The sequence below is a fragment of the Emys orbicularis genome, chromosome 7 (assembly GCF_028017835.1).
Source record: "Emys orbicularis isolate rEmyOrb1 chromosome 7, rEmyOrb1.hap1, whole genome shotgun sequence".
Lineage (NCBI taxonomy): Eukaryota > Metazoa > Chordata > Testudines > Emydidae > Emys > Emys orbicularis.
The window spans coordinates 4,218,739-4,246,144 of NC_088689.1; the positions used below are offsets into that span (position 1 = coordinate 4,218,739).

The 27,406-nt window shown below is 44.5% G+C and overlaps 1 protein-coding gene across 1 annotated transcript in view; it reads right to left on the bottom strand.

Moving 5' to 3' along the window:
• Positions 1-1,077: 1,077 nt before the first annotated feature.
• ARL3 (ADP ribosylation factor like GTPase 3) overlaps positions 1,078-27,406 on the bottom strand; it is a 32,392-nt gene continuing 6,063 nt past the window's right edge. Inside the window, exons 2-6 of the mRNA XM_065407964.1 lie at positions 20,627-20,770; positions 19,246-19,362; positions 13,350-13,400; positions 11,783-11,968; positions 1,078-1,337 (exon numbers count right to left, since the gene is read on the bottom strand). Of these exons, the coding sequence (XP_065264036.1) occupies positions 1,290-1,337; positions 11,783-11,968; positions 13,350-13,400; positions 19,246-19,362; positions 20,627-20,770 (546 nt within the window). The 3' untranslated portion in view covers positions 1,078-1,289. The remainder of the gene's footprint in view (positions 1,338-11,782; positions 11,969-13,349; positions 13,401-19,245; positions 19,363-20,626; positions 20,771-27,406) is intronic.

A 27,406-nucleotide genomic window follows, 5' to 3' on the forward strand; every position in this document is an offset into this window, starting at 1 on the left:
CTGTCAACTTGGGTTGGATTTGAACTGGGGACCTAGAAATGACAAGCACCCTTCCCTTCCTACCAGTTAGCACCCCCTCTCCTCCCCTCTCTTCTGACACATCCATTTAGACTGAAGAAGTTGTAGGATTTGTCAGCCAAGGGAAAACGAATCATCATCTTAGGGCAAGCTTTTTCCTTCCCGCTTCCCATCGGCCATTATTCCAATCCCTAACCATACAAGGGAGTCATTCTAAACTGGGAGATTCTTTCCAACAGTGGCCGTTTCATGGCTCCAGCCTCATGACACCTAGGATCAACTGCAGAAAGCTATCCCCACCACAAAGCAATTGTAGATTTTCACCCCACAAGCCCCAGTGAACCTCCTGAACTGAACGATTTTAGAGAAGGCAGAAAATACACTGTGTGTTCAAAAAAGAAAAAAGTGGGAGCGGTTTTACCTTGTTCTAGGAACTGAAACATGGAATTAGCTGAGCTTCGCTGCACAGTTACCTCCATGGCCAGGGTTTGTGGAATACTAAGGCCACTCTCAAAAATATAACCGCCCACCCTTGCACTGAACGTGGATAACCGCATATATGCCAGCGTGAGGTGGCCTGCGTTTTACTTTAGCTGGAGGAAAAGCTACCCCCCCCCCGCCTTCAAACTGTCAAGAGCTTGGGTTATACATACATGCTCCTCGCCCACTTCTAGGGAGGGGTGCGGTGTCACTGCTGTGTCTGGTTAAGATGAAGGTTCTTTTTAGGGCTACCGGGGGCAGGGAATGACATGAGAATTCTACCCACCTTCTACAAAATGACATGCGCCTTTTAACGACCCACACTTGCTACCGAAACAACACCTGATTTGTCACTGGGGAAAAGCTTTGCCTGCCATCTGAGAATGGCCAGGATGACGGTGGAACCAGTGGGGGCAGGGCATGCTGTGACTAGAGTGGCTCTGCAGAAGCCAAAGCCCAAGCCCCCAGCCCACTGGAATTCTCTAACTTGAATCACAAGCTTCCTCTTGTTTAAAATCACATTTTCTAATCAGATGAGTGTGGAGACAGTTAATACTATTTATACAGAGGGGGGGCAAGTACAATTCCTTTATTGGGAAAAATAACTGTACTAAAGAGCAGGTAAAGGTCCAATTCCAGCAGTGGGTTTAACTGTTGTTGTTCCCTTTTTTTAACAGCTGTAGCTCGGCACAGATGGAAAAAACATTTGGTCAGAAAGCAGCAAATGAGTGCTTCCAGGATAGAATTCAGCTTCCACAGCTCCTCCATTTCCATGCAGCTCGGGAGGGGGGTTATTTCTTCTTTGCATTGACATTTTTGCAGACCCAGTTCATGCCGTCCTTCGGACAAAAGGTGGACACAGAGAAAGGCACATTAGTCAAGGAAGGGGCTAAGGAATCCTCCAGCTGTCATTCGGAAAACATATTTGTATCCCTCTTCCCATACTTCCCCACAATGTGACATATAAATTGCAAATGCCCCTTTGTTCAGCAGCTCCTTCGCAGAGCGGTTATGGTCAAAAAAGGGACTTAGTAAAAAAGGGTTGTCTTCTCATTCCACCGCTGTGTCCGCGTCCTCGGCGTTAAGATTGACTTGTCGTTAAAAAGATCGAGGCTCAATTCCAGGTTCTGCTATGGACTACTGAAGCCCTGGGCAAGTCACTCAGTCTTCCTGTATGTCAATTTTAGAGGACGCTGGCCCTAGAGTTAGGTGCTAACTTGGGATTCGGGTCAATAACCTGCTGAGCCACAGACTTCCTGTCTCTTTGTGCCTCAGATCCCATCTGTACAATGGGGATAACAGCCCTGCTCTGTCTCACAAGGGTGTTGGGAGGAGAAATACAGTAAGGCACTCAGATGCACCTGTGATGGGGGCCATATAAGTACTTTAAATAGTTAGACTTCCCCATCTATGATGATAACACTCCTCTACCACACAGGGCTGCTGGGAGTCCTAAATTTACTGCCCATAAAATAAGTTGGGATCTGTGAACGGAATGTTCCAGCAAAGAAAGCATCATTTTACCTGCTCGTGTGGCTGACCTAAAAGCCCTGCCGAGCTGACCCAACAAGGAGCGTGCGAGCTGGATTCTCGTCAGCCATGTGCACCCTCTAAACTGCCCCCTAGAGTCCAAGTGCAGAGTCTTTAGTTAGTATGAAAGACGATGTTCAAAGCAGGAGGAAGCCAGCTGGATTTTCAGGTCCGAGGTTTGAAAATCCATCTTTGGACTTGTAAAGTGGGCAGATGGGATTGGGGGCAGCAGAGAGAGGACAGGGAGCCCCAGTGGGTCATTCGTAGAGTCACTTTGCTGACTATTACTACACCTTTAAAGTCGTTAGACCTTACAAATATTTGATCAGCCTGCTAGTAACTTTCTGCTTTGTCCAGTGGCAGGGCTGCATGTCATTTCCTGCTCTCTTACTTCTCAGGCCAGCACAGAGTGGGAGTAATAGGTTAAGAGCCTGATCTTCCCAAGAGTGTTGTTAAGAGAGACGAGATGGGAGAGAGAATATCTTTTAATTTACTGGACCAACTTCTGTTGGTAACAGAGAGAAGCTTTTGAGGTTACACAGAGCTCTTCTTCAGGGCTGTGTAAGCTTTAAAAGCCTGTCTCCTCACCAACAGAAGTTTGTCCAGTAAAAGATATCACCTCACCACCTTGTCTCTCCAATAGCCTAGGACTGACATGGCGACAACTATGCTGCATATAACAATGGAAGAGTGTTGTTGGCACACAACAGCAATCCCTTTCGGTGAAGAAAAGAAATGCATAGATTGGTTCTGAATCGAGTCCTGTCTAGCTCTTAGCCGGAAAGTTGGTGGCCATACAGAAGGTGTTAAAGAGGACACTGAATCCTCAGGGCTTAATCAGGAGCACAGAGGATCTCAGTTTGAAAACAGAAATTTACCCTGGTAGCTGTCCCCTTGGGTACTTCTTATCGGAAGAGGTCCAGTGGTTTTCTAAACTGGCCCTTGTTGCAGTTTTAAATGATAAAACAAACCCAGTGGTGCATCAATTTACAATGGGACATACACACACACACACAGAGGCCTAATTCTAATAATGGGTCTAATCTCAGGGAGGGTCGCTTTCTTCATTTTTATTTAGTACTGCAGCAGAGATCAGTGTGTGCAACAAATTGTCAGAAATCCTCTGAGCAAATGGGAAAAGTCGAGAGTAGATTCATTTTAAGGCCCAGTAGCTTTGTGTTTTCCCTTCAGTAACAATGTATAACCTATGTGTAAAACATGTAATGCTTTAAGCAATCAATAGAGTGGTTTAAAGCGCATCACTTTAGAGAGAGATTCTCAAGGTACACGAGGCCATAGGTTTACAATGGAGCTAGAAGGAGATATGTTGAAGCCCTCAGCTCGGTTGTGTTCTTTAGAAATCTGCATGATTGCTTGCAAAGGGTAAAAAATGTTCCCAGAATGATTTCTGTTTCACCAGCGTCTGAAGCAATAATCACATTTGCACACATCATGGCATACAAGGCAAGCAGAGTCCCTCATTCATTTTGAATGTAGGTTTACTTGCTGAACCAGAACAGCTGAGACAGCTTAAAGTAATAAATATCAGCTGACACCCTTTGCTATTCAGCACAGTAATCCCATAAACAATACATCACTGGAAAACAACAACCGCGCATCCTATCTCCCAGCTAATCTGACCAGAACCTGAATTTACAGTGATTAAAACTCGGCCTGGTGCCATTAGGGAGCTCAGGGAGGGGAAACCAGCCCACTGGAGCACCAGAGAGGCGAGGGTCATAAAGCGAGTTTATGATGGGATTTACCATGGCCGGGAGCCTAAGCTGCATCAACCATATAACGAGGGCAAAAGAATGACAAAGCACTCAGAGACGAAAGGTGAACTCCACGGGGTTTGAAATCCAAACCTAGGTCACCTAACTTTTAAAGCAGGATTTATGGAATGAGTTAAATTTAATATCTAATTAGTTCATGGGGCGGGGGGGGGGGGGGGGGGGGAGTAGTGATTAACATGACCCAGTAGGAAAAGATGTTTGCTATATCAGAGGCATGAATAAAATAATCTTATGTGCAAGCACTAAAGATACCTCAAATGTTTCTAATGCAACTTTATTGTGCCTGGCATCCTTCCTACAGAGGGTATCCCAGCATGCTTTGCAGAGAGGTAAATACAATGGAAGGGAAGAGAAAAATATAGATATGGGACAGCACATTTTCAGCCCAGGTTTGAAATGGGAAGGAGAGTTGCTATGGTGGAGAAACCCAGGGAGGCTGTTTCAGATGGGAGGCAGTGCGCTGGAGAAGGCTCTTGCACCAGGTATGGAGGGAGCAGAGTGGGGGAAGAAAATGGTGGGTATGAAAGACAGAACCAAGTCCATAGAGGATTTAAAAATAAGGAGAGCAATTTTTCTTCTCTCCCTTGTCCTTATATTTTCTTGTCTGTACGTATTTGAAATTGACTCTTTATGAAAAATACCTCATTCCTACAATAACAATTAAACCCTTGTGACTAAAATACATAAAGCACAAACAATAGCTAACTTTGCACTCTTCGGAAGCAGTATGCTTTGGCATTAGCAGTTATTCTAAGGATGAACATGAGTACAGTAGTAATATTCCCTTCCCAAGCAGATATTAAATCTAACGCCATAAAGGGGGAGAGAATTAGAATTCTTTGGATTTTACAGCTAGTAAACATCAATACAAAAGATGCTAAACAATGAACTGAGGGAAAAAGTCCTTATTGAATAAATCCCCTCAACCCACAGAGCCCTGGTTACAAATTCATGTCGGCTAAAACGCTGGAGAAACTACACTGCAAAGCATCTCATGGAACAATAGTGACGAGGTTACTTTCTACATATGGGCAATGTATCCTGTGCCTGGCAGTCAATGAGGAGGATTCCTGACAGGGCAATTGGGGGTACTACAGGGTTATTGCCAGTAGATGCCCCTAGCTTTTCTTTTCTGGAGAGCTGGATTCAAATCCTGAATTTTGGTCACAAGAATGAATGAGACTGATGGCCACTCACACAGTGTATGTCTACACTGCAATCAGAGAAGATAAGAACAGTCATTCTGGGTCAGACCAATGGTCCATCTAGCCCAGTATCCTGGCCAATCCCAGGTGCTTCAGAAGGAATGAACAGAACAGGCAATCATCAAGTGATCCTGTCGTCCACTCCCAGCTTCTGGCAGTCAGACTAGGGATACCCAGACCATGGGGTTGCATCCCTCCCCATCTTGGCTAATAGCCATTGATGGACCTATCCTCCAGGAACTTACCTAGTTCTTTTTTGAACCCTGCTATAGTTTTGGCCTCAAAACATCACCTGGCAACGAGTTCCACAGGTTGACTGTGCGTTGTGTGAGGAAGTACTTCCTTGTGTTTGTTTTAAACCTGATACCTATTAATTTCATTGGGTGACCCCTGGTCCTTGTGTTACATGAAGGAGTAAATAACACTTCCTTATTCACTGTCTCCACCCCATTCATGAATTATTAGACCTCTGTCGTATCCCCCCATAGTCGTCTCTTTTCCAAGCTGAACAGTCCCAGTCCTTCTACTCTCTCCTGTTCCATTCCCCTATTCATTTTTATTGCCCTTCTCTGAATCTTTTCCAGTTCTAATACAGAGGTGTGACTGCAGCCATGCCTTGAACTAGCTATCTCCAATAACAGCGGTGGGCAGCAGCATGGGCTAGTCACTTGAGTACAGAGTACACACCCAGGGTTCTGGGTGCACTGGTAGGGACTGCTGCCATGGCTTCATGGCTATTGTTATTGGAGCTAGTGAGATCAAAACTAGCTTGGCCATGCTGCAGACACCCCTCTGACTGCAGACTAGACATACACTACAGCACCACGCAATGTGGCATGACTGGCAGAATCTCTACTCAGGACGGACCAGGCGTTGGAATAGTAGCGGGGGTAGCGGGCCAGAGGTGAGCTGTGTTGGTAGATTTGGGGAGGGTTGCTGCAGGCTGGGATTGGCTGACTGCACTCGACTTGTTTTAAACCCCATGCCAGCAGCTCCTTAGCTACAAGAGCAAAGTAATAAGATATCAAATACAAGTGAACAAGTCCCTTCCGCCCCCTAGGAACCTCATGATGTCTGCTCCGATGCGATAAACCAGAGATCAGGCACAGCCACAAACTTCTGACCCCTAATCATGACCTTGAGGGCAGTGAGGCTTACCCCCGTCAGGTAAACCTGGGTCTGCCATAATCAGTTGGGTCAGGGGAGTTCCAAATTCGCTAGCTTGGATGTTTTCAGCATATTCCTTAGTTCAAACGTTACTTTCTTCTCTGTCCACACTGCTAAGATCCTGCCCCAGTACCTAAGATTTCCAGGCTGCTGCTTCTATCATCATGCTATATAAGTGGCTACACATTTTTTGCCTAGATGTAAATTTCTTTTTAGATGCCTGTAATCTTGTATTTCTGACACAGTTCTGACAATTCCCTCCCTGCTCCCACATTAAACATCACGAGGCTCTCTGCTCCTAGCTCCACTGTTCCTTATCCCCTGCAATCCCTGTCTTTGTCCACCCTGGTACAGCTACTGTTATCCAAATGGGGTTTTAATGCAATTTAAAAGTGTGTCTAACTTGGTTAAAATATGGTGAGTCCCTGTGCACACTGGTCTTAAAACAAACTCAGGGGCTATTTATGCAGCACCTCATACTGTCAGGGGCCACTTTATAATATCCCTTGCCTGAGTGGATGGGCCAAACTGTGATATTAACATACTACAATACAAGGGCTCAGCCCCCAGCTAGACTGGAACACAGCTGAAGAGGGATAAGCAAAGGTGGCTCTAGGCGAGTGGTTTTCAAACTGCGGATCACGACCCAGTACTGGATCGCAGAATGTAAGGCACTGGGTCGTGGCGGCTCTAGTCAGCACCGCCAACTGGGCCATTAAAAGTCCCATCCAGCTAAGGCAGGCTAGTCCCTACCTGTTCTGACACCACGCTGCACCCCAGAAGCGGCCAGCAGCAGGTCCGGCTCCTAGGTGTGGGGGCCATGGGGCGCCGTGCGCTGCCCCCACCCCGAGCACCGGCTCTGCACTCCCATTGGCCAGTTCCCAGCCAATGGGAGCTGGGGGGGCAGTGCCTGCGGGCGAGAGCCATGCAGAGCTGCTTGCGCACCTCCACCTAGGAGCCAGACCTGCTGCTGGCTGCTTCCAGGGCGCAGCGCAGTCCACGGTGCCAGGACAGGCAGGAAGCCTGCCTTAGCACCCCCACTGCGCCGCTGACCAGGAGCCACCCCAGGTAAGCCCACGCCCCAACCCTGCACCCCAATCCCTCCCCAAAACCAGAGCCCCTTCCTGCACCCCAAACCCCTCATCCCCGGCCCCACCCCAAAGCCTGCACCCCCAGCCCAGAGCCTTGACCCGCTCCTGCTCCCGCACCCCAACCCCCTGCCTCAGCCTAGAGCCCCCTCCCACACCGTGAACCTCTCATTCCCAGCCCCACCCTGCAGCCCTCACCCCCACACCCCAACCCTCTGCCCCAGCCCTGAGTCCCTCCCACACCCCAAACCCCTTATCTCCTGCTCCGTTGTGTCACAGGTATCAACAATTTTCTTCAACTGGGTCGCCAGAAAAAAAATTTGAAAACCACTGGTCTAGGTCACCTTTCTACCTCCCATAATCCTGGGGCCAAACTGGCCCTGGCACAAATTAGAACAGTTTAAAGGCTGCTCTAATTTCCACAGACTTGTAATGGCCTCACAGGGGCCATTACTGTTGTGAGGCTGACCAGCGCACAATGCATTCCAGCATTATGCCAACGGAGGTCCCCCCCCCACTGCCCATTCAGGACAGCTTTAAGGACCCTCTGCACCATTCTGAGGAACCTGCCCTCAGCCTTTACAGGGCAGTTGCACCGTTTGGTCCCATCTCAGTGATATTATAAAATGGTCCCACGATGCAGCAAACTGTGCAATGCAGACTGGTCCAAAGGCATGAATCACGTCCAACAAACGATCAGGATTCTTATTAAGCACGTCCAACAGGAGGGTAGATAGCAAAATGAAACACATGTGGCTGCCCCTTCCCACCCCATCTCTGTCTACCTGCCGTGTTGTAAGATCATGGCACAATGTACATTACTCTCACACACAGAGTGCAGTTAGATACTTTGTTCTCACAATGCATCCCCCAGAGCATCTAAATGCCAACAAATCACTGTTGTGAGGCACTGCTTCCCCTGCCCTTCATGTGTTTTGTCACCGGAACCAATTACCACCTCATACCATATACCATACATAGCCCACTTATTACACTGCCTCTGTTATTCTGCTACGTTGTCAAGTTGTCAATGGTATATAAACATGAGCTTTCACTTGCAAACCGGGTGAGTCTTTATGCCAGAACGTGAGGCAGAATCCAAATCGCTACTGCAGAGACAGTATCAGGGGGTAGCCGTGTTAGTCTGTATCCACAACAACAACGAGGAGTCCGTCGGCACCTTAAAGACTAACAGATTTATTTGGACATAAGCTTTCGTGGGTAAAAAACCAAATAAATGCCCAAATAAATCTGTTAGTCTTTAAGGTGCCACCGGACTTCTTCTTGTTGTTGTTTTTACTGCAGAGAGACAATCCTTCTGCCTTTGCTAGCTCTGAATTACAGACAAAGCAAGGGTCTGCTTCAAATGCACTCAAAGCGTAATAGAAGTCTCTCTTCTTTGAACAATGTCATAGTCTCATTAACAAAATGAATGATATTTCCACGGCTTCACGAAGGAGGGTGAGGAGGTAATGAAACTGTTCTTTGGAAGAGGAAACAAGCTGGTGGTATTGGTAGCTCAGTGGGTGACAGCTCGGTGCAGGGAGCTAACCTGCGGGGGTTCCCTCTAACCCAGTCACCTTTAGTCACGGCTTTCCAAGGAAGCTGCTGTGACATTTCTCAAGTCCCAAAAGGTTAATGTTAAAGGACAAGATGACAACGCAGATTCCCTTCTTAATTAACATTTTTATTAACGAACCTATTTCAAATAATAGTTAAATTCTCTAAATTTATATCATTCTATTAACCATAATCTAATCTCATTAACCTTGAAATCCCCAGTCTTAACTACCCAATTCGATACACCATGGCGCTAGCAACTAAACTAATTAAATGACCTTCAAACTGGTTCCCCTTCGGTTATTGTCATTATTTATCCTTGCTCACTGTTCTTCCTTGGGGCCCTCACCAAACCTTCCCTATGAACTCAGTTCCTGCACATACTCATTCCAGAGAAACCCCTCTTATCAAAATCCATTGGTATCGTCTCTCAGGTCTAACTGGGCGCTATACTCCATTGACAGCAATGGCAGCAGGCTTGCTCTCTTGGTTTCGTTCTAAATACCTCATGCTTCTTGGCTTCCAGCATCTTCATTTATTTTTCTGTCACTAAACTCAACATTCTCTGAGAAGTTCTCAGAGTAGTGCCCAGGGATCTAAACTATAGCTCCCTATATGACAGCGTTTGTCTTAATCCCAACTCCTTAAATGTGTTGTTCTTTCCCCTCCCCACATTTTGAGGCGGTGGCCCGCCTCTGTGGTTTCATGGGACAAACCCAAAGGACACGAGGCTAAGGCAGGATAAATACTCCTCCCTCAGCTGAGCAAACTGAGATATAAAATCCTTGCTCTAGTTGTATTTCTAGAAAGGTTGTCTTGTTCAAAAAGTTTACTGGCCAAAGCGAGAGCCTCTTGCTGTCTGGTTTGATGATGTTTGTGTCGCCATGGAGGTGAAGTGCTGTCTGCCTATCTAGCTATCTATTTGGGGGAGGGATAGCTCAGTGGTTTGAGCATTGGCCTGCTAAACCTAGGGTTGTGAGTTCAATCCTTGAGGGGGCCACTTAGGGATCTGGGGCAAAATCAGTACTTGGTCCTACTAGCGAAGGCAGGGGGCTGGACTCGATGACCTTTCAAGCTCCCTTCCAGTTCTAGGGATAGGATATCTCCATTAAAAAAAAAAAAAGGTACTTATGTGGCTTCCATCATTGCAACATCTGAGCACCTCATGTTCTTTAATGGATTTCTCCTCACAACACCCCTCTGAGGCAGGGCAGGGCTGTTATTCCCATTGTACAGAGGGGACAGTGAGGCATAGAGAGACTAAGGGATTTGCCAACGTCTCACACAGGAAGTTTGGAGTGGAGCAGGAACTTGAACCTAGGTCTCCCAAGCTCTAGGCAAGTGCCTTGAACTGCCTTGAACATAAGACCATCCATCCTCTCTGAGCTTGTTGGGAATGGGGATGGCTATTCACTCTACAAGTTCTAGGGCGGGTTATGACTTGCCCACCCTCCCACTGGATGATCACGGCTGTAATAAGCTGCCATCTTTTACAGTACCAGAAGATGGGGGTGACAAAGTGAGACATTATCTGGCACACATCTAAATGCATTTCACTTAGTTTAGGGTGATGAACAAAACATTTAAGTCTGCAGATACTTAATGACTTGGCCCCTGCCCTCTGCTATCTGGACATAAGCACAGGAGAGGATTTTACTTCCATGTACTAGGTTGTTTTAGACTTTACTAGATACACACAGGTGCACTGCACACATCTGAAGGCAAAATAAGAAGCAGCAGACAATAATAAGGAGGCAAGCAGGTCTAGAAAGACTTGGATCAGCTGGGGAGAGAAGCATTTTTCAGCTAATAGAGGTGAAGCTGATAATCTCATTTTTCAGCATTTAATTCTTCCACACCCAATTGTGTTTACAGTTGTTGGGTCAACACAGCTCCCTCCTGGAGAAATGAGTAGGAGCAACAAAGTGGGTGAGAGCCTAGGGCGGGCGGGCGGGCGGGGAGAGGGAGGAGGTGACATGGGGATGCATGAAAACATTTGAAATATAAACTTGTGTTCCTTTTTGCTTTATTTCTTTATTTCTTCAAGAGTATTTCATGGTTGAATAATAGCCATTGTGGGGCAAAAATTCATTAGGAAACAGCAAGTCCCAGTCACCTACTGAGCTAATATAATGTTATCATACCCTGTAACAGCACCACTTCAAAATAAAGATTGCAAGGCTGAAATGTTTCACTAGCTTGGCTGCAAATGCAGCCAAGTTTATATCTCAGCTAAATAAATAAAAGCTCTTTGAAGGCCACTGTCTGGTATATTTAGGCCTACACTTTGGGTTCTGTAGAGACAGATTTTTTTTTTAATTCTAAGGAAAAGAGTTGGGTTGGAATGTAAACATTCTCCTGCAGTGTTTGCAACGCAAAGTATTCAAGTATTATACTAATGCACGAAAGCGTGAAACTGACAAAACTTAAGTCCCATCTACGTTACAAAAAATTACCATGTTGTAGGACCTGGTTACTATGTGGTAGTACCCGACAAAGTTAAAAACACATTTCAGTCTTGATTCGAGAACGTGGCTCAGCCTACAGGGTTTTAGCCACGTCAGGTGCTACCATCATAAGCGGGTCCCATCATCGGGTAGCTCTTTTGTGAGGTAGGCTGGACCAAAGTGAAACTGACCAGCCTCTCTCCATTGTCTGAGCTGAAGCAAAACCCGGCATCAGTGGAAGTAAATTCGATTTTGAAAGTTTTGCGCAGTAGTAATCTAAGGGGTTAACAGCACAGGTAAGACAACTTATTTCATGAAATGATTAACCTGACGGCATCTCTTAAAAATAAATAAATGCCTTCCTATAACTGGATTAAGATATTCTGCCTTCTGAGGAGTTCTTGTGATCACTAGCCTCCTTCATAAGACCACACAGCCTCTCCTCATTCAGTAAGGTATGTTGGCACAACAAGCCCTCGCTATCACCTCACCTGCACGCCTTCTCCTGTGAGGGCTGAACAAGACTGGATCTGCCAGATTCTGTCACGGATCGTGTGTAGATTCAGTCCCTCAGCAATCTCCGAAGCAGGGGCAGCCGTAAGCAAATCTTGCTTGTTAGCAAATATGAGCACAGGGACTCCGCTGAGCTTTTCTTCATCCAAGAGCTCGGCCAGCTCCTATATCATTTAAAAAGGGGGTGGCGGGGGGAGTGAGAGAAGCCTTTAATCACCAGAGGTTGATCATGTCTCTAATTAGAATTATATTTAGGGCAAATGTTGGAAGTGAATGTTCCAGTGAAACCTAGATCCCATTACAAAAAAGCAAGAGCGTATACAATCATTTGTGTTCAAGGTTCAGAAGCAAGTTCTTTCAATTACAGGTTACATGAGTCTTTAGCTTAGTTTGAAATTAACAGTTGTCTTAAAGGCTACAACTCTGCATTTTGCCAATCCCTGCTCTCTGGAAACCAACACAAAATACAGCAAAAACCTTGTCAATGGAGTTATTGCCTGACTCATCCTTGAAATCAGGTGGTTCTATCTCTAATATATTTGAACCTCTGTGATGATGCTAGTAACAAGCTTGGATTTTTGTTCCAAGTTTTATGAACTGTAACTCGTAAAAGAGAATCTTGTTTCAGAAACAAAAATCTCCCTCCCACAAGGAAGCTGTGTTAACTACTGAAGGAATTCTGAAAGCCAGGCTGGACGATAGGTGTTATTGGCCAGACTTTAGTTTCACTTGCACAACATGTTGCAGGGTATTTTGCAAAACATGTGCTCGTTGGGGAGTGGATGGCTCAAGAGGGTGGGAACTAAGCCTTTTACCTCAGTGTCCCGGCCCAAATCCACTATAGATCCACAGTGATCAAATGACCTTAACGTCTGCTGGTTGTGCAATGGCCTAGTATGAAATGAGAGGACAGCTTCATGTCACTTCTTAACTAACAAGTGTCCATGTGACAAGCCCAACACAGCTGGCACTAACTGGCACCCTATATGGCAGTCTTGGTAGAGAAGAACTGAAAGGGTAGGGAATTTAGCGAGTCTGAACCGCTAGAGATTGTCCTTGTTTGGAGGTGGGGGGGGGGAAGATCTTGCACTGCTGTGCAAGAATGGGTTGCATCACAGATCAGATTCTAGGCCAAAAAAGCAATCTGTTTGCATTTTGAAAACCAGGATAAAACAGAATTGAGTTACAAAACTTTTCAAAAGGTTTCTGATTAGACCCAAGCGACATTCAAGTCAGTATTTACAAATTTAATTGGAAATCGTAAGAACATGATTCCTTGTGGTCTTGTTTTGGTAAGATTCAGGAGGACCTGAAAAGGTTTAGGCTTTAAACATTTGGTTCCATTTTTTCTGGTAGAGGTGAACCAAGGGTAGCCCCTTCATCAAATTAATAGACAATTAATAATTTGTGCTGATGCTGAAAGGAAAGTCCCACTTGAAATGCAAATTTCCACACACAAAACAACAACAAATATATTCCTAACTTCTATATGCAAAGGGCGTTAAGGAACCTTACTTCAGAGAGAATTGAACATAAGTTACTTACCTGACCTGTTTCTTCAAACCTTTTTCTATCGGCGCTGTCAATGACGTAGATCTACAAAGGAAACAGGCGAAGGAAGACATTGAAGGATGTAGTAGCCTGTGTAAAACTGAATTGAATCCAGTTCCCAATAGCAATCCTTATCATTTACACAGGCACAAACATTTATGTAAAGTGCTGTGCAAACATTAACTACCCCTCCCCATACCCCAGAAGGTAGGCAACTATCCCTGTTTTACAGATGGGGGAGAAAGGGGCTGTGACTGGTCAAGGTCAGAGAGGGGGTTGCTGGCAGGACTGGGATCAGATGCTCAGTACAGTAAATCAGGCAGCCTCCCAGTAGGAATGTGTCCAGATAAACCACTACTAACTGTGTTGACATCCAAGAAATGGACTGAATTGGTCATGGAGATTGAATTTCTTTCCAGGGCAGGGCTAAGGCCATTGGACAGGGGGCAGCGTGAGGGGAGCTTGCACTTCTACTGCTTATGCTCTCCCCGTTTGTTTTATGGAGAGGTCGGTGAGTTCGGCATCTTTCACCAACACTGAATTAGTTAGTTTCCTTCCTTGGCAGACTAAGAACTTGTTTTTGAATCCTTTGGGGGTAAATGCAAAGTGGCATAACCTGTGGAAGAGGTTTTATCTCCACACAGTCTTTCAGGCTCCTTGAAGTTCTTGCTAGATATGCATTTAGTAAAGCCAGCTGCTCTCATCCCTTTGAACTATGCCCCTGGTTCATCGCTAATGTGGTTGAAACAGTTCAGTTGTTTAAAACAATAGGCCTAAATAAATGTGGAGCCTTACTGTTTGCATATAATGTAACACAGGAAGGATTACGCTGACCAAAATCAACCTTATCTGTTACAGTCTTGGCCTTCACAACATCCTCTGGCAAGGAGTTCCACAGGTTGACTGTGCATTGTGTGAAGAAATACTTTCTTTTGTTTGTTTTAAACCTGCTGCCTATTAATTTAATTTGGTGACCCCTAGTTCTTGTGTTATGAGGAGTAGTAAATAACACTTCCTTATTCACTTTCTCCACACCAGTCATGATTTTATAGACCTCTATCATATCCCCCCTAAATCATCTCTTTTCCAAGCTGAACAGTCCCAGTCTTATTAATCTTTTCTCATATGAAAGCTGTTCCATACCCCTAATCATTTTTGTTTCCCTTTTCTGTACCTTTTCCAATTCCAATATATCTTTTTTGAGATGGGGTGACCATCTCAAAAAATGAAGTATTTAAGATGTGGGCGTACCAGGGATTTATATAGAGGCAATATGATATATTCTGTCTTCTTATCTATCCCTTTCTTAATGATTCCCAACATTCTGTTTGCTTTTTTGACTGGGAAAGGCTGGAGTTAGTATGGACTTAATATGCTGTGAGGAAAACTCATATGCTTGCCAGGGGAAGAGGTAACTGGTGACCTCATGCATTTTTTCTCTACTTACTCTGGTTTCATGATTCTTACAAGTCAGAGCTGATGCACATTGGTGGAGGACAGCATATGCATAGGAAGCTTGCAATGCTGCTGCCCATACTATACTGGTCCGTGCTCAGTGGGTAACCTGAGGGATCTGGTGTCATTTCAACATCTTTCCTAAGCTCTAAATGATATAATTTATTAATGGAGATATCCCATCTCCTAGAACTGGAAGGGACCTTGAAAGGTCATCGAGTCCAGCCCCTGCCTTCACTAGCAGGACCAATTTTTTTTTATTATTATTTTTTTTTTATTTTGCCCCAGATCCCTAAGTGGTCCCCTCAAGGATTGAACTCACAACCCTGGGTTTAGCAGGCCAATACTCAAACCACTGAGCTATCCCTCCCCCCCCAAATAATAAATAGCTAAAAATAAATAGTTAAAAATAAATAACTAAACTATAATAAATAGCTATTTAAAATGTCATTAAGTGCTTTCCTCAGTGAGGATGCCATATCTTAGCTACTGTTGGCAAACTTGATAAATTATACAAAAAGGAGTATCAACAGCTGCCACCTCTAGGAAGAAACGCTAGCTGTTTAGCTACCGCAGACAGGAACTGTTTAGGACAGGAAGTGAGGACCACCATCTCCAGCCAAAAGTGAGGTAGTTATGGGACAGAACGTAATTCTCCAAACTGAAATGTGGTCAGGGCACTGGGGCAGACACCCCTGCTCTTGAAGAAAGTGTCATGGGATGTGTAGTGAGGATGACTGGTCAGGTACTGAGCCTTACATCTCACCTGAAAGATGACCTCTCCAGCACCAGAGTCCCCATCTCACGCTGCTGGGGCATTAGTTCAGCGCTCACAAGGAGTGCCCCCTAACACTCACCGATCCTTTCTCCAGCAGCCACTGGGTTTTCTCTGGGGGTCTCCTATTGGCACTTAACTTGCGAGATCTGACTAGATTACAGTTTGAGGTGACAGGGCTGCAGGCAATCCCCCAGTGCCCAGCACAACGCCAACCAGCTCAGCACATGTAGAGTGCCTACTTCCAAAGCAGAAAGCCACATGCGAAATCGCTGCAGGTGTGTGTCTGAATATGCAATCATCCAAACAGACGCACCTTATTTGACTGGGTTAAGCTTCCAAATATCACAGGTGTGTCGAGCTGGAGTATCTCCCATTCAAACACATCTGCACTGCTTTGAATGTGCAATCACTTCATGGTTTTCAAACATTTTGGAGGGTCCTCTCTCTTTGTGCAATGCAGTTCTGAATGGAGCCGAGGCAGGAGTCTTGGGACAGTACCTTATCTTGGCCCCATAGTCCCTGCATTGCAAAGCTCATCTGAACTGGTTACTGGAGGGGTAGCATGGGCTCTGTGGCACAACTCCAGTTTAAATTATCTTTGTAAATGCTGTGCCAGCATGGACAGAGCGTGAGAAATACACTCACCTGCATTTCAGGTGCTTTCTAAAAAAAAATGGGCCAATGTCAAGTCTGGTGTAAATGGGTTGCAATTTCCATGCAAATTGTGGTGAAAATGGGTCAGGAAGTGACTGCTACCAGCTGCTGTACAACTCCCACCTTCCCATCCACCAGTGCTGCACCTGGTCCGTTTCCTCACTGCCCATTTTCTTACTCCTACAAAACAGGGTTTTCCAGTTGTATAGAGTAGGCTGGGGGAGCGATGAGGGGTTCTTTCTGCTCCTCCAGGCTTAGAATTATCCTTTATTTTCCCATCTCCCCTCCCTTGCAGTAAATGCAATGGGAACGTGGCGGTTTAATTGCTGCTACAAGCTTGGCAAGGGAGAACTGGGACTCACATGGCCTGCAATATACCCGTGGAGACTCAGTAGCTATCTTCACAATGCGCAGACTTGGAGTGTCTGCTATAGCAGTCAAAGGCTCCCTGGCTGCTGCTTTGCAGTGCTAACTTTTGCCTGCTTGCATAGTGCTTGCCCACCATACACAGCACCATAGATAATCCCTGATGGAGTAGTCGTGATCATTTCATACCCGCCCTGCGTTTCGTGCCTTGATTGCCTATACAGGAGCTTGCTGACTAAGTTGGCCCTGCTGTTTTTGAAAGCCCGTAATGGAGAAGGGACCTCCCGCTCTTCAGCTGTGCGCTGACCGGTCTCTCTCTCACAGCTCCCTCCTTGTAAGGTCTCGCCCTTGTGCTTTGGGAAGGCAAGTGACCCAGGCTTTGTTGTAATGGCTGGCTCCTAAAATGTGGTACTCTCCCTCCCCATACAGCTCCTCAGCCCATCCCTCCCTGCATTCAGCAATTAAAGTCACTCTACTCCAAGATGTCTTTTTATGTGAACCTTGGCCCCCTCTCTGTAGGCCCAGCCTCTACCCCTGCTATAGTGATGCTGAGTAGCCTGGCTATTTAGTATCTGTTGTGTATTTTATAAAGTCATAGAATATTAGGGTTGGAAGGGACCTCAGGAGGTCATCTAGTCCAACCCCCTGCTCAAAGCAGGACCAATCCCCAGACAGATTTTTGCCCCAGATTCCTAAATGCCCCCCTCAAGATTGAACTCACAATCCTGGGTTTAGCAGGCTAATGCTCAAACCACTGAGCTATCCCTCCCCCCCACAATAATAATAATAATAATAATAATAATATATGGAGATATACCTATCTCATAGAACTGGAAGGGACCCCAAAAGGTCATCAAGTCCAGCCCCCTGCCTTTACTTGCAGGACCAAGTACTGATTTTGCCCCAGATCCCTAAGTGGCCCCCTTAAGGATTGAACTCACACCCCTGGGTTTAGCAGGCCAATGCTCAAACCACTGAGCTAGCCCTCCCCCTTTTATTGGGCAGCGCCTTGGTGAAAGGCAGCACGTTTAGTGATTAGAACATGGCACGCTACAGGAGATTAGGAGCCTATTCCTGGCTCTGATATTGACTTTTAATTATTATTTTGTATTGAGGTAGCACCACTCCTAGGAGCCACAATCATTGACCAAGACCTCACTGTGCTAGCTGCTGTGTGAACATATAAGAAGAAAGTCCCAAAGAGCTTACAGTCTAAGTAATGTAAGACTTTCTATGTGTTCACAGGCAAGTCACATTCCATCTATGCCTCAGTTTCTCCCATCTGTAAAACGATGTGATAGCAACAACTCACTGTTCAGATGAGCTTAGCCGGTGAGGGGTGTGGGTTAGAGCTTAGGCTCAGGCTGGAACTCCCCCACTTTGCAAGTGAGGATGCAGGCTAAGTCACTCAAGTGCTGACAGCTCTCCAGTGCCTTTCCACAAATCCCCAGCCCAGAGGACAGACAAGTTCTCTCGCGATTGACACAACCAACTGGGAAAGAATCCTGAGCCGTCTCAACACAAAATCATGGGACATACTCCCAGGCACACACAGGTGAATGCAGAAACAATGAGGACACAGTAACGCGGTTCGAGCTCTGCAGTGGGGATGCTCACACCCAGGCAAGGCTAACCCAGGTGCTCACACCTGGGTGCCAATCACTCGGACAACTGTACAGTGTAGACATAGCCGCAGTGATCTAAGCATTGGGTTTGGATTTCCTAAACTTACTGGCACCATAGGTTCTGTTGTTGGCTGAGTCAATTCAGCTTTTAAACCTTTTATGGGGGTTAACTTGAGTGCCATACAGCTAGGCAGTGTCTGTCAGATGCTACCTCAAGATCAAAGGCCCTTGCTGATCTGTACAGACTCTACAGAATCTGTAGAACTTTTGGTAAGAGTGGGGGATTTGCCAATATTCCTCCTCTTCCCCCACTGTGCAGGGTTGTGTGTGCCAGCGAGCTGCCACCCTGCCCTCAGAAGTGGCTGCATTTTGTATATATTCTGTACAGTGCTCTAGGATGAAATGTGTCCCATCCTGTAACTGTAAAGGCCCTACATTATAATTAAGCATTTAGTTAAGGTTTTCATGTTTAGAGCTTTACAAACATTAACCTTCAAATAGGTATGGAAGGATAGTCTTGTAATTAAAGATAGGGTTCTCTTCCTGCCTCTCTTCCACAGACTGCCCTGGCTGACCTTGGGCAAGTCATTTAACTGTTCTGTGCCTCTGTTTCCCCATCTGTAAAAGGAGGATAATACTGAACCTACCTCACTATTTGTGGCTTAATTCATTAGTACCTGTAAAATGCCTTAAGATTCTCCAATGGACACTGCTACAGATGTGCAAAGTATATGTTAACATTATGCCATTAATACCTGAGGGACTTGTAATTGAGCATGTATGGGAGTGATCAGCACAAAGTGCTGGAAAAGTCAAAAATAAATTTGAAACGTTTCTGCCGATTCCACCATTTCCCCCCATGTATCCAGTCTTGCCAATGGGTTCGGAATGATGAATGTTATGCCAACAATGGTGTTACTCAGAATTAGGGCGTTTAGCACTGCCTGTCTTTCTGCCTGAGAACTTGGAAAGCCATTGCATTAACAAGCACTCAGCTGTGGCCAATACTTACAAGAACATCAGTGTTTTCAAAATAGTTCCTCCAGTACGGCCTGATCTTCCTCTGTCCACCAATGTCCCACACGTTCAGCTTAAAACCTTGAGACTGTACACTTTTAATGTTAAAGCCCTGTAATGAGCATAAGTAAAACCACACACTGTGTTAACCTGAAACTCAGGATCATATTCATGAGCGCGCACCATTAGCAGCTTATATATCACACTGCTGAAAAGCATGGCAAGATAGGGCTGTGTTGCTGTTCAGATGGATCAGCTGTGGGAGAGGTGAAGAGGAAAGAGAACAGCAGCCTCATGCATGTCAGCTTCCATATGTTCCTGGATCAAGGGCTGACATTGTCATGGCTACAGAGACATATGTTGCTGTTAATGTCTTTGGAGGGCTCAGAAGGGTGGATACAGCAAGAGGTGAGAGAGAGATGCTGATAAGGAAAAAAACAGAGGGCACTGTGAGAAGCAGGCGTGAGCCTCTGAAAACTGAGTCCACAGTACAGTCTAACCCAAAGCCAGAGGACTAAGCTTCATTCGACACAACACTAGTGCTCAGCTTAAAAGAACAGCTGCATATCTGAAGGGTCCGTTTCAGCAACTAAAGCTCCAACTGAAAGGGTGTTCAACTGGAAAAACAGGATGTGGTGTGGCCTGGCAACGTGCTGCCACATGACCCAGGGGATCAGAGCTTGGAATCTGAGCGTGGGCTTTTGCTCTGGGGTGCCGGGGGATGGGAATGCTGTGAGGCAGTGCACTCCGCTTCTAGGGGAGGGGGAGAGACGAGCACCTTGCGTAGCTCTCTAGCAGCCTCCTCTGGTGAAGTCAGGAGTGGTGCTGATGGCATTTTGGACTGGAGGGACACAATTGTCCCAATGGGGAGCCTTGAATTGGGGGAGTAAAGGCAACAACTAGGGATGACATGAACTGTGGGATTCATGATCTGTGGGGCTCTAGGAATGCCCAGGGGGAAAGAAGCAAGGAGCACAGAGAGAAATGTACAAGTCCTGCACTATCTCCAAATAGATGCTCTTTGTTTTAAAACAAATGGGACCAAAATCTGATTTCTGTTACACCCGGGTAAATCCCAAGTAATTCCACTGAACTCCATGGAGTTAGTCCAGATACACACCAACATACGTGAGGTCAGAATCTGGCTCAAAGGGTGCAAAATTTACATTCTCCAGCTATACACTGATTTGGGACTGGCTCCCTTTCTGCAGTTGAAAACACACCAATATAATGATAATATTCTTTCTAATTTAGTTCTGCGTGCAGCCTTTTAGCATTTCACAGGCATAGCTTGTTTCTGAAACATGGTTAACATGGTGTGTGGAATGGAAACAGAACACACAGCAGCCTGCAGGCCCAGGAAGAACCTTCCTTACCTGTGTCGGTGTGATGTGGCTGATGTCTTCAGATGCCAGCTGTTTCAGGAGTGTGGTCTTGCCTGCATTATCTAGTCCCAGGAGGAGGATTCTCACCTCCTGGTCTGGTGCACTCTTCAGTTTGCGCAGAATTGACAGTAAACCCTGCGGCAGCCAGGAAATCCCAGATGTTATTTCCCATGCTGAAACTTTTTTCCCCCTCCACAGCCTTGCCCTCCTCCCTCTGCTTCGCGGTACATGGCAGCAGATCCCACCACCAGCGCAGACAGAATCTGAGGACTTGCCCCAGCCTTTCATTCTTCCATTTCTCCACTTCTGTTCTCTCAGTGCCCCACTCCCACATGCAGCATCACCTTGGGTCTAGGAGCACACAACTGCCTCGAATATCACTCAGCATGCCAGCTGATGGGGGCCATTCAAAGGACTGTGTTGCTCAACTCAACTCCTGTAGCCTATTCAGTATTCACTGTGCCAGGGAGCAACTCCCAAGGATGAGGTACATTAACGAGCTGCAGTCAAGCCACCAGGTGATCTGGATTATTTTTACCACCAACAAAACCCCATTAATCCAAATCTCCCTCTTTCTAGGTTGCTATGTGCTCTGTCATGACTGCCTTACCCAGTAACACTCCTGGTTATCCAAAACCCCATTTACCAGTCCTCTAAAATACGCTGGGCAAATGAAACGTGTAGTTCAGGTTTCTGAGGATGCAGCGGCTCACAAAAGTATCTCAGATCACTGTACCTCATGGTTAAGAAAACTTCAAACATCAGCCAGGCTCAGCCCCAGGATTAGGAAATGGAATCGGCACGTCGGTTTCTTTACAATGCAAACCACCAGAAAATAACTGTGCAGGTGAACACAACATAAACCTGTGCTGGTGCCAGTGCTCAGACACCTGTGCTGCTATGAAATAACGGTCAGCGGAAGAGCATTCTGGGTGCTGGCATATAACTGAGGAACGCCGGTTACCCTACTTTGATTCAGAACCCTTCTGACAAGCACAGCCACGCAACAGAGAGGCAGTGCGGCAAGTAGATGGGGCAACAGAGTCAAGAGCTCTGCCAGTGATTTGCTAGGTGACCTCAGGCAAGTCCCTTAATCACTCAGTGCCTCTCTGTCCCCTCCCACACCCTTTCTCCATCTTGCCTGTTTAGAATGTAAGCTCTTCCGGGCAGGGACTAGCTCTTACCATGTGTTTGTATGGCACCTATCACAATGGAGCCCCAATGGGAATCTTGCTATCACACCTAATTATAATCATCCTCCCTCTCTGGGATGTGTCTGTGGAGGAAAAGCCTCTTCATCCCTTTTGGGTCATCTGGTTTTCAGTCCAGTCTCTACTGGTCAGGTGTTCCCATTAAAAAAACTACCATAAGAGGCACTGATTGGCAGCCATGTGTGCTCTGTGCTCAGACCAGTAGGACCTGGAGCCAGGAACTCACAGTTCAAATCCTAGCTCAGACCCAGAGGCCCTCCAGGCATGTCACTGAACTTTAGTTTTGGAAATGGGGATAATGATACTTGCCAATCTCCTGATGGTGGTATGAGGATGAGTTAGTTATAGGTTGTAATGCTCTGTATATGGGAAGAGTTCCGAGTTCTAAATATTTTTGTTGGAGGCCAAGGACACAATGGGCCATGGAGACTGCTCCTGAAGGTGGCTCCCTCTAGATCAGGGTTGAGACACATTGGCTAAGAGGGCAATGGGAAACCTGTCCTGCTACTGTCTCTGCACTATCGTCCTATTCTGTGGATACAAGACTTCAGGATCCAGTGAAATTAACTATCAGCACTTTTCTTTAGAACGCAGCCTTTTAATGTAGCACTCCTATTCCAGTGCAGGTGGTATTAATAAGCTCCAAAGGAAGATCTCACTACACAGATCATCCCAACTAAGCTTCTGATAACATTGAAAACCAAAGTTATATATGACACCTCTGACCACCTGTAACATGGGCATTAATTGAATATCAATCAACTAAACTATCTGACACAACTAATAAATGAACATACACCATCCCTTGTACAGGGGGAATTGTTGAGGAGGAGTTATTTAAAAAAAAATGTTTTTGTAGGATGCAAGTAGAAAGTTAACAAATGTCAATCCCAATTCTATGCTTTTAAGAAGTGATAGCATAATGCTAAGGCTAAGCTCTCAAGTCTGGAAATGCAATGGTAAGATTGAAATCTCAACCTTAATGCTACCTTTTTGTGCCTGTGCCTATCATAAATTGTCAGTTAATAAAACTGGAAATTTATACTATCTAAGGTACTGTATATTGTTAAATATATATGTGATGGTAGCACCCAGGTCCGGATAGGACTGCTTTGTATTAGGTGCTGCACAAACATAAAGGTAGACACACTCTAACCCCAAAGAATTTACAATCTAAGATGACTAATGGTAAAGGGTGGGGTAGGAGGACAACAAGTACATAGACTTTCAGACTTATTCATCAACATGCTGACAACTTAAAAAATACAAGTTTAACCACACAACTAGTAACAAATGTGTTTTGTCCACCCTAAAATTTACAATAATGTAACAAAGGCTAAGGCACAAAATGAGCTACACCTAGCAAGGGATATAAAAGGCAATAAGAATATGTTTTTTAAATACATTAGAAGCAAAATAACGATGAAGGAAAGCGTAGGTCCTCTATTTAGCAGGGAGGGAGGGAGAGCTAATAACTGATGACATCAAGAAGGCTGTGGTGTTTAATGCCTGTTTTGCTTCAGTCTTTACTAAAAAGGTTAGTGGTGACCAGATACTCAACACAATTAATATTAAGAACAAGGGGAAGGAATGGAAGCCAAAATAGGGAAAGAACAGGTTAAAGAATATTTAGATAAGTTAGATGTGTTCAAGTTTGCAGGGCCTGATGAAATTCAACTTAGGGCACTTAAGGAATTAGCTGAAAGCAATCTTGGAACTGTCAGAAATTATCTTCAAGAACTCACACAGGACGGGTGAGATCCCAAAGGACTGAAGAGGGGCAAACATAGGACTTCTCTTTAAAAAGGGCAGGTGACGGGGTTTACAAACCCCACACTGGAGAGCAAGGGTTAGCCTTGCAGGAGACATGTCTACCTCCACCTGACCACTAGGCAGCACTGTGGGTGGTGGTGTATCTTTTATCGGGGAACAAAGAGGACAGGGAATTATAGATCAGTCAGCCTAACTTCGATACCTGGAAAGATACTGGAACAAATTATTAAACAATTAATTTGAAAGCATCTAGAGGATAATAGGGTTATAAGGCATAGCCAGCATGGATTTGTCAAGAACAAATCAACCTAATTTCCTACTGTGACAGAGTTACTGGCCTACCGACAAATACAAAACGGTAGGCTCACGTCACTGACTATGTGTTGGTCTGACAGCGGGACCTATGAGATGTGCACATAACCCGAGTATTACACGGAGCAGATTGGGGGACTGACAACCATCTTGATTGATCAAAGTTTTCCCTTTTTATTCAGCCAAAAATGTGTAAAAACTAGTCAGTTAAGTATTTAAATGTTGCCTGTCTGAAAGATCCGTCAACTGCTGAACAATTCTCAATACAGCTAACTCTTCCAACAATTAGTGATGACTTATCTGCTGAAAGATTGTCCCTGCATGATACAATCTATAATGCTGTTCTGGACTGCGATAGATATAGGAAATGCTATCATGCAGACTGGTTTGATGATGATGATCCTGAAATATTGAATCTTCTTAACGCCAAGTGGCAAGTGCATGACATACTCTTAGCTGACCCATCCACTGAAAGCAGGATAAGAAGTTATGGGTTTAATGGGGGGAGGGATAGCTCAGTGGTTTGAGCATTGGCCTGGTAAACCCAGGATTGTGAGCTCAATCCTAGAGGGGGCCACTTAGGGATCTGGGGCAAAAATCTGTCTGGAGATTGGTCCTGCTTTGAGCAGGGGGTTGGAATAGATGACCTCCTGAGGTCCCTTCTAACCCTGATATTCTATGTATTATCTGCAGCAAGGGACACTTAGGTTGGATATTAGGAAAAACTTTCTAACTATAAAGGCAGTTAAGGTTTGGAGTACGCTTCCAAGGGACATTGTGGAATCCCCATCATTGGAGGTTTCTAGGAACAGGTTAGACAAACACCTGTCAGGGATGGTTTATGTTTACTTGATCCTGCCTGATTGTAGGGGACTAGACTTGATGACTTCTCAAGGTCCCTTCCAGCCCTACATTTCTGATTCTATAAGTCAGTGTGTTAATACACAACTGAAATAATAAATGTAGACATACTCAAAATGAATAGCAACCCTCTAATATGCACAAGTTCTACTTCCTTACAAGGGTAACACTGCTAAATAGAGACAATCCCAAATTTCCCACCATTTTGTTTATTGTTTATGGGCTTGATCCGAAGCACATTGAAATCAATGGGAGTACTGATTTCAGGGGGCTTTGAATCAAGCCCTATTATTGTAGTTTACTGTTCAAGCTAAAAGGGCTGATGAAACATTAATCCTGTTCACAGTACTGCTTGCTAAGAGTAGAGCAATACATTCCCAGAGCAGGTCAAGATTAGGAACCTTTTAAACTTTACATTCAACTACAAGAAACCAAATGCAAAAGAATAAGCTACAAAGCATCACTTCTCTACCACTAAATACTTCTCCGGGGAGGAATGAAAAACAAATGTTAATAGATCCTCTACTATTGCTGAATGATGAACTTCCAAACTAACACAACAGCCTACAAGAAATAAGATCATCATCGTTCCATATTCTATTCAAGTGACACTTCTTGTTGCATGGTTGATCACAGGATTATCTGGGTTAGCCAATAGAGAAGGGGTTATTTATAGAAATAAAAGTATTCTCTAAGGTATAAAGTAAGCTGATTTAGAAGGCTAGAAGGAAAGCAAACCAGTATATAGATGTAGACTCTACTTTAGTAGCTCTGTTTGCATATATATTATATAGCTCATGTGTGCAGTTAAAATGCAATCCAATTTAAATCAAGACACAAACTCTAGTTTGGGCTACCAGTAATTCAAAAAAGTTACTGTTCTAAAGTTACATCTATGTATTCTGATTCTAGTAAATAGATATTTAATATCCAGGAGAAGCATCACTCAGTAAAATCTGTGGAGATTTTTAAAAATTCAGCCTTATAAATACCTAAATACTAGGTCTGTCGATTAATCGCAGTTAACTCATGCGATTAACTAAAAAAAAAATCAATAGCGATTTAAAAAAATTAATCGCGATCAATCGCAGTTTTAATCGTACTGTTAAACAATAGAATACCAATTGAAATTTATTAAATATTTTGGATGTTTTTCTACATTTTCATATATATTGTATTCTGTGTTGTAATTGAAATCAAAGTATATTATTTTTTATTACAAATATTTGCACTGTAAAATGATAAATAGAAGAAATAATATTTTTCAATTCAAGTACTGTAGTGCAATCTCTTTGTCCTGAAAGTGCAACTTACAAATTTTTTTGGTTACATAACTGCACTCAAAAACAAAACAATGTAAAACTTCAGAGCCTACAAGTCCAATCAGTCCTACTTCTTGTTCAGCCAATTGCTAAGACAAACAAGTTAGTTTACATTTACAGGAGATAATGCTGCCCTCTTCTTATTTACAATATCACCAGAAAGCGAGAACAGGCATTTGCATGGCACTTTTGTAGCCGGTACTGCAAGGTATTCACGTGCCAGATATGCTAAACATTCGTATGCCCCTTCATGCTTCGGCCACCATTCCAGAAGACATGCTTCCATGTTGATGACGCACATTAAAAAAATAATGCGTTAATTAAATTTGTGATTGAACTCTTGGGGGGAGAATTGTATGTCCCCTGCTCTGTTTTACCTGCATTCTGCCATATATTTCATGTTATAGCAGTCTCGGATGATGACCCAACACATGTTGTTCGTTTTAAGAACACTTTCACTGCAGATTTCACAAAATGCAAAGAAAGTACCAGTGTGAGATTTCTAAAGATAGCCACAGCACTCGACCCAAGGTTTAAGAATCTGAAATGCCTTCCAGAACCTGAGAGGCACAAAGTGTGGAGCATGCTTTCAGAAGTCTTAAAAGAGCAACACTCCAATACGGAAACTACAGAACCCAAACCACCAAAAAAGAAAATCAACCTTGTGCTGGTGACATCTGACTCAGATGATGAAAATGAACATGCGTTGGTCCACACTGCTCTGGATTGTTATTGAGGAGAACCTGTCATCAGCATGGACACATGTCCCCTGGAATGGTGGTTGAAGCATGAAGGGACATATGAATCTTTAGCACATCAGGCATGTAAATACCTTGCGACGCCGGCTACAACAGTGCCATGAGAACGCCTGTTCTCACTTTCAGGTGACATTGTAAACAAGAAGCAGGCAGCATTATCTCCTGCAAATGTAAACAAACTTGTCTGTCTGAGTGACTGGCTGAACAAGAAGTAGGACTGAGTGGACTTGCAGACTCTAAAATTTTACATTGTTTTATTTTTTAATGCAGTTTTTTGTACATAATTCTACATTTGTAAGTTCAACTGTCATGATAAAGAGATTGCATTACAGAATTTGTAATAGATTAATTTAAAAATACAATTTCTTTTTTTTTTCAGTGCAAATACTTGTAATCAAAAATAAATATAAAGTGAGCACTGTGCACTTTGTATTCTGTGTTGTAATTGAAATCAATATATTTGAAAATGTAGAAAACATCCAAAATATTTAAATAAATGATATTCTATTATTAAAAGTGTGATTAATCGTGATA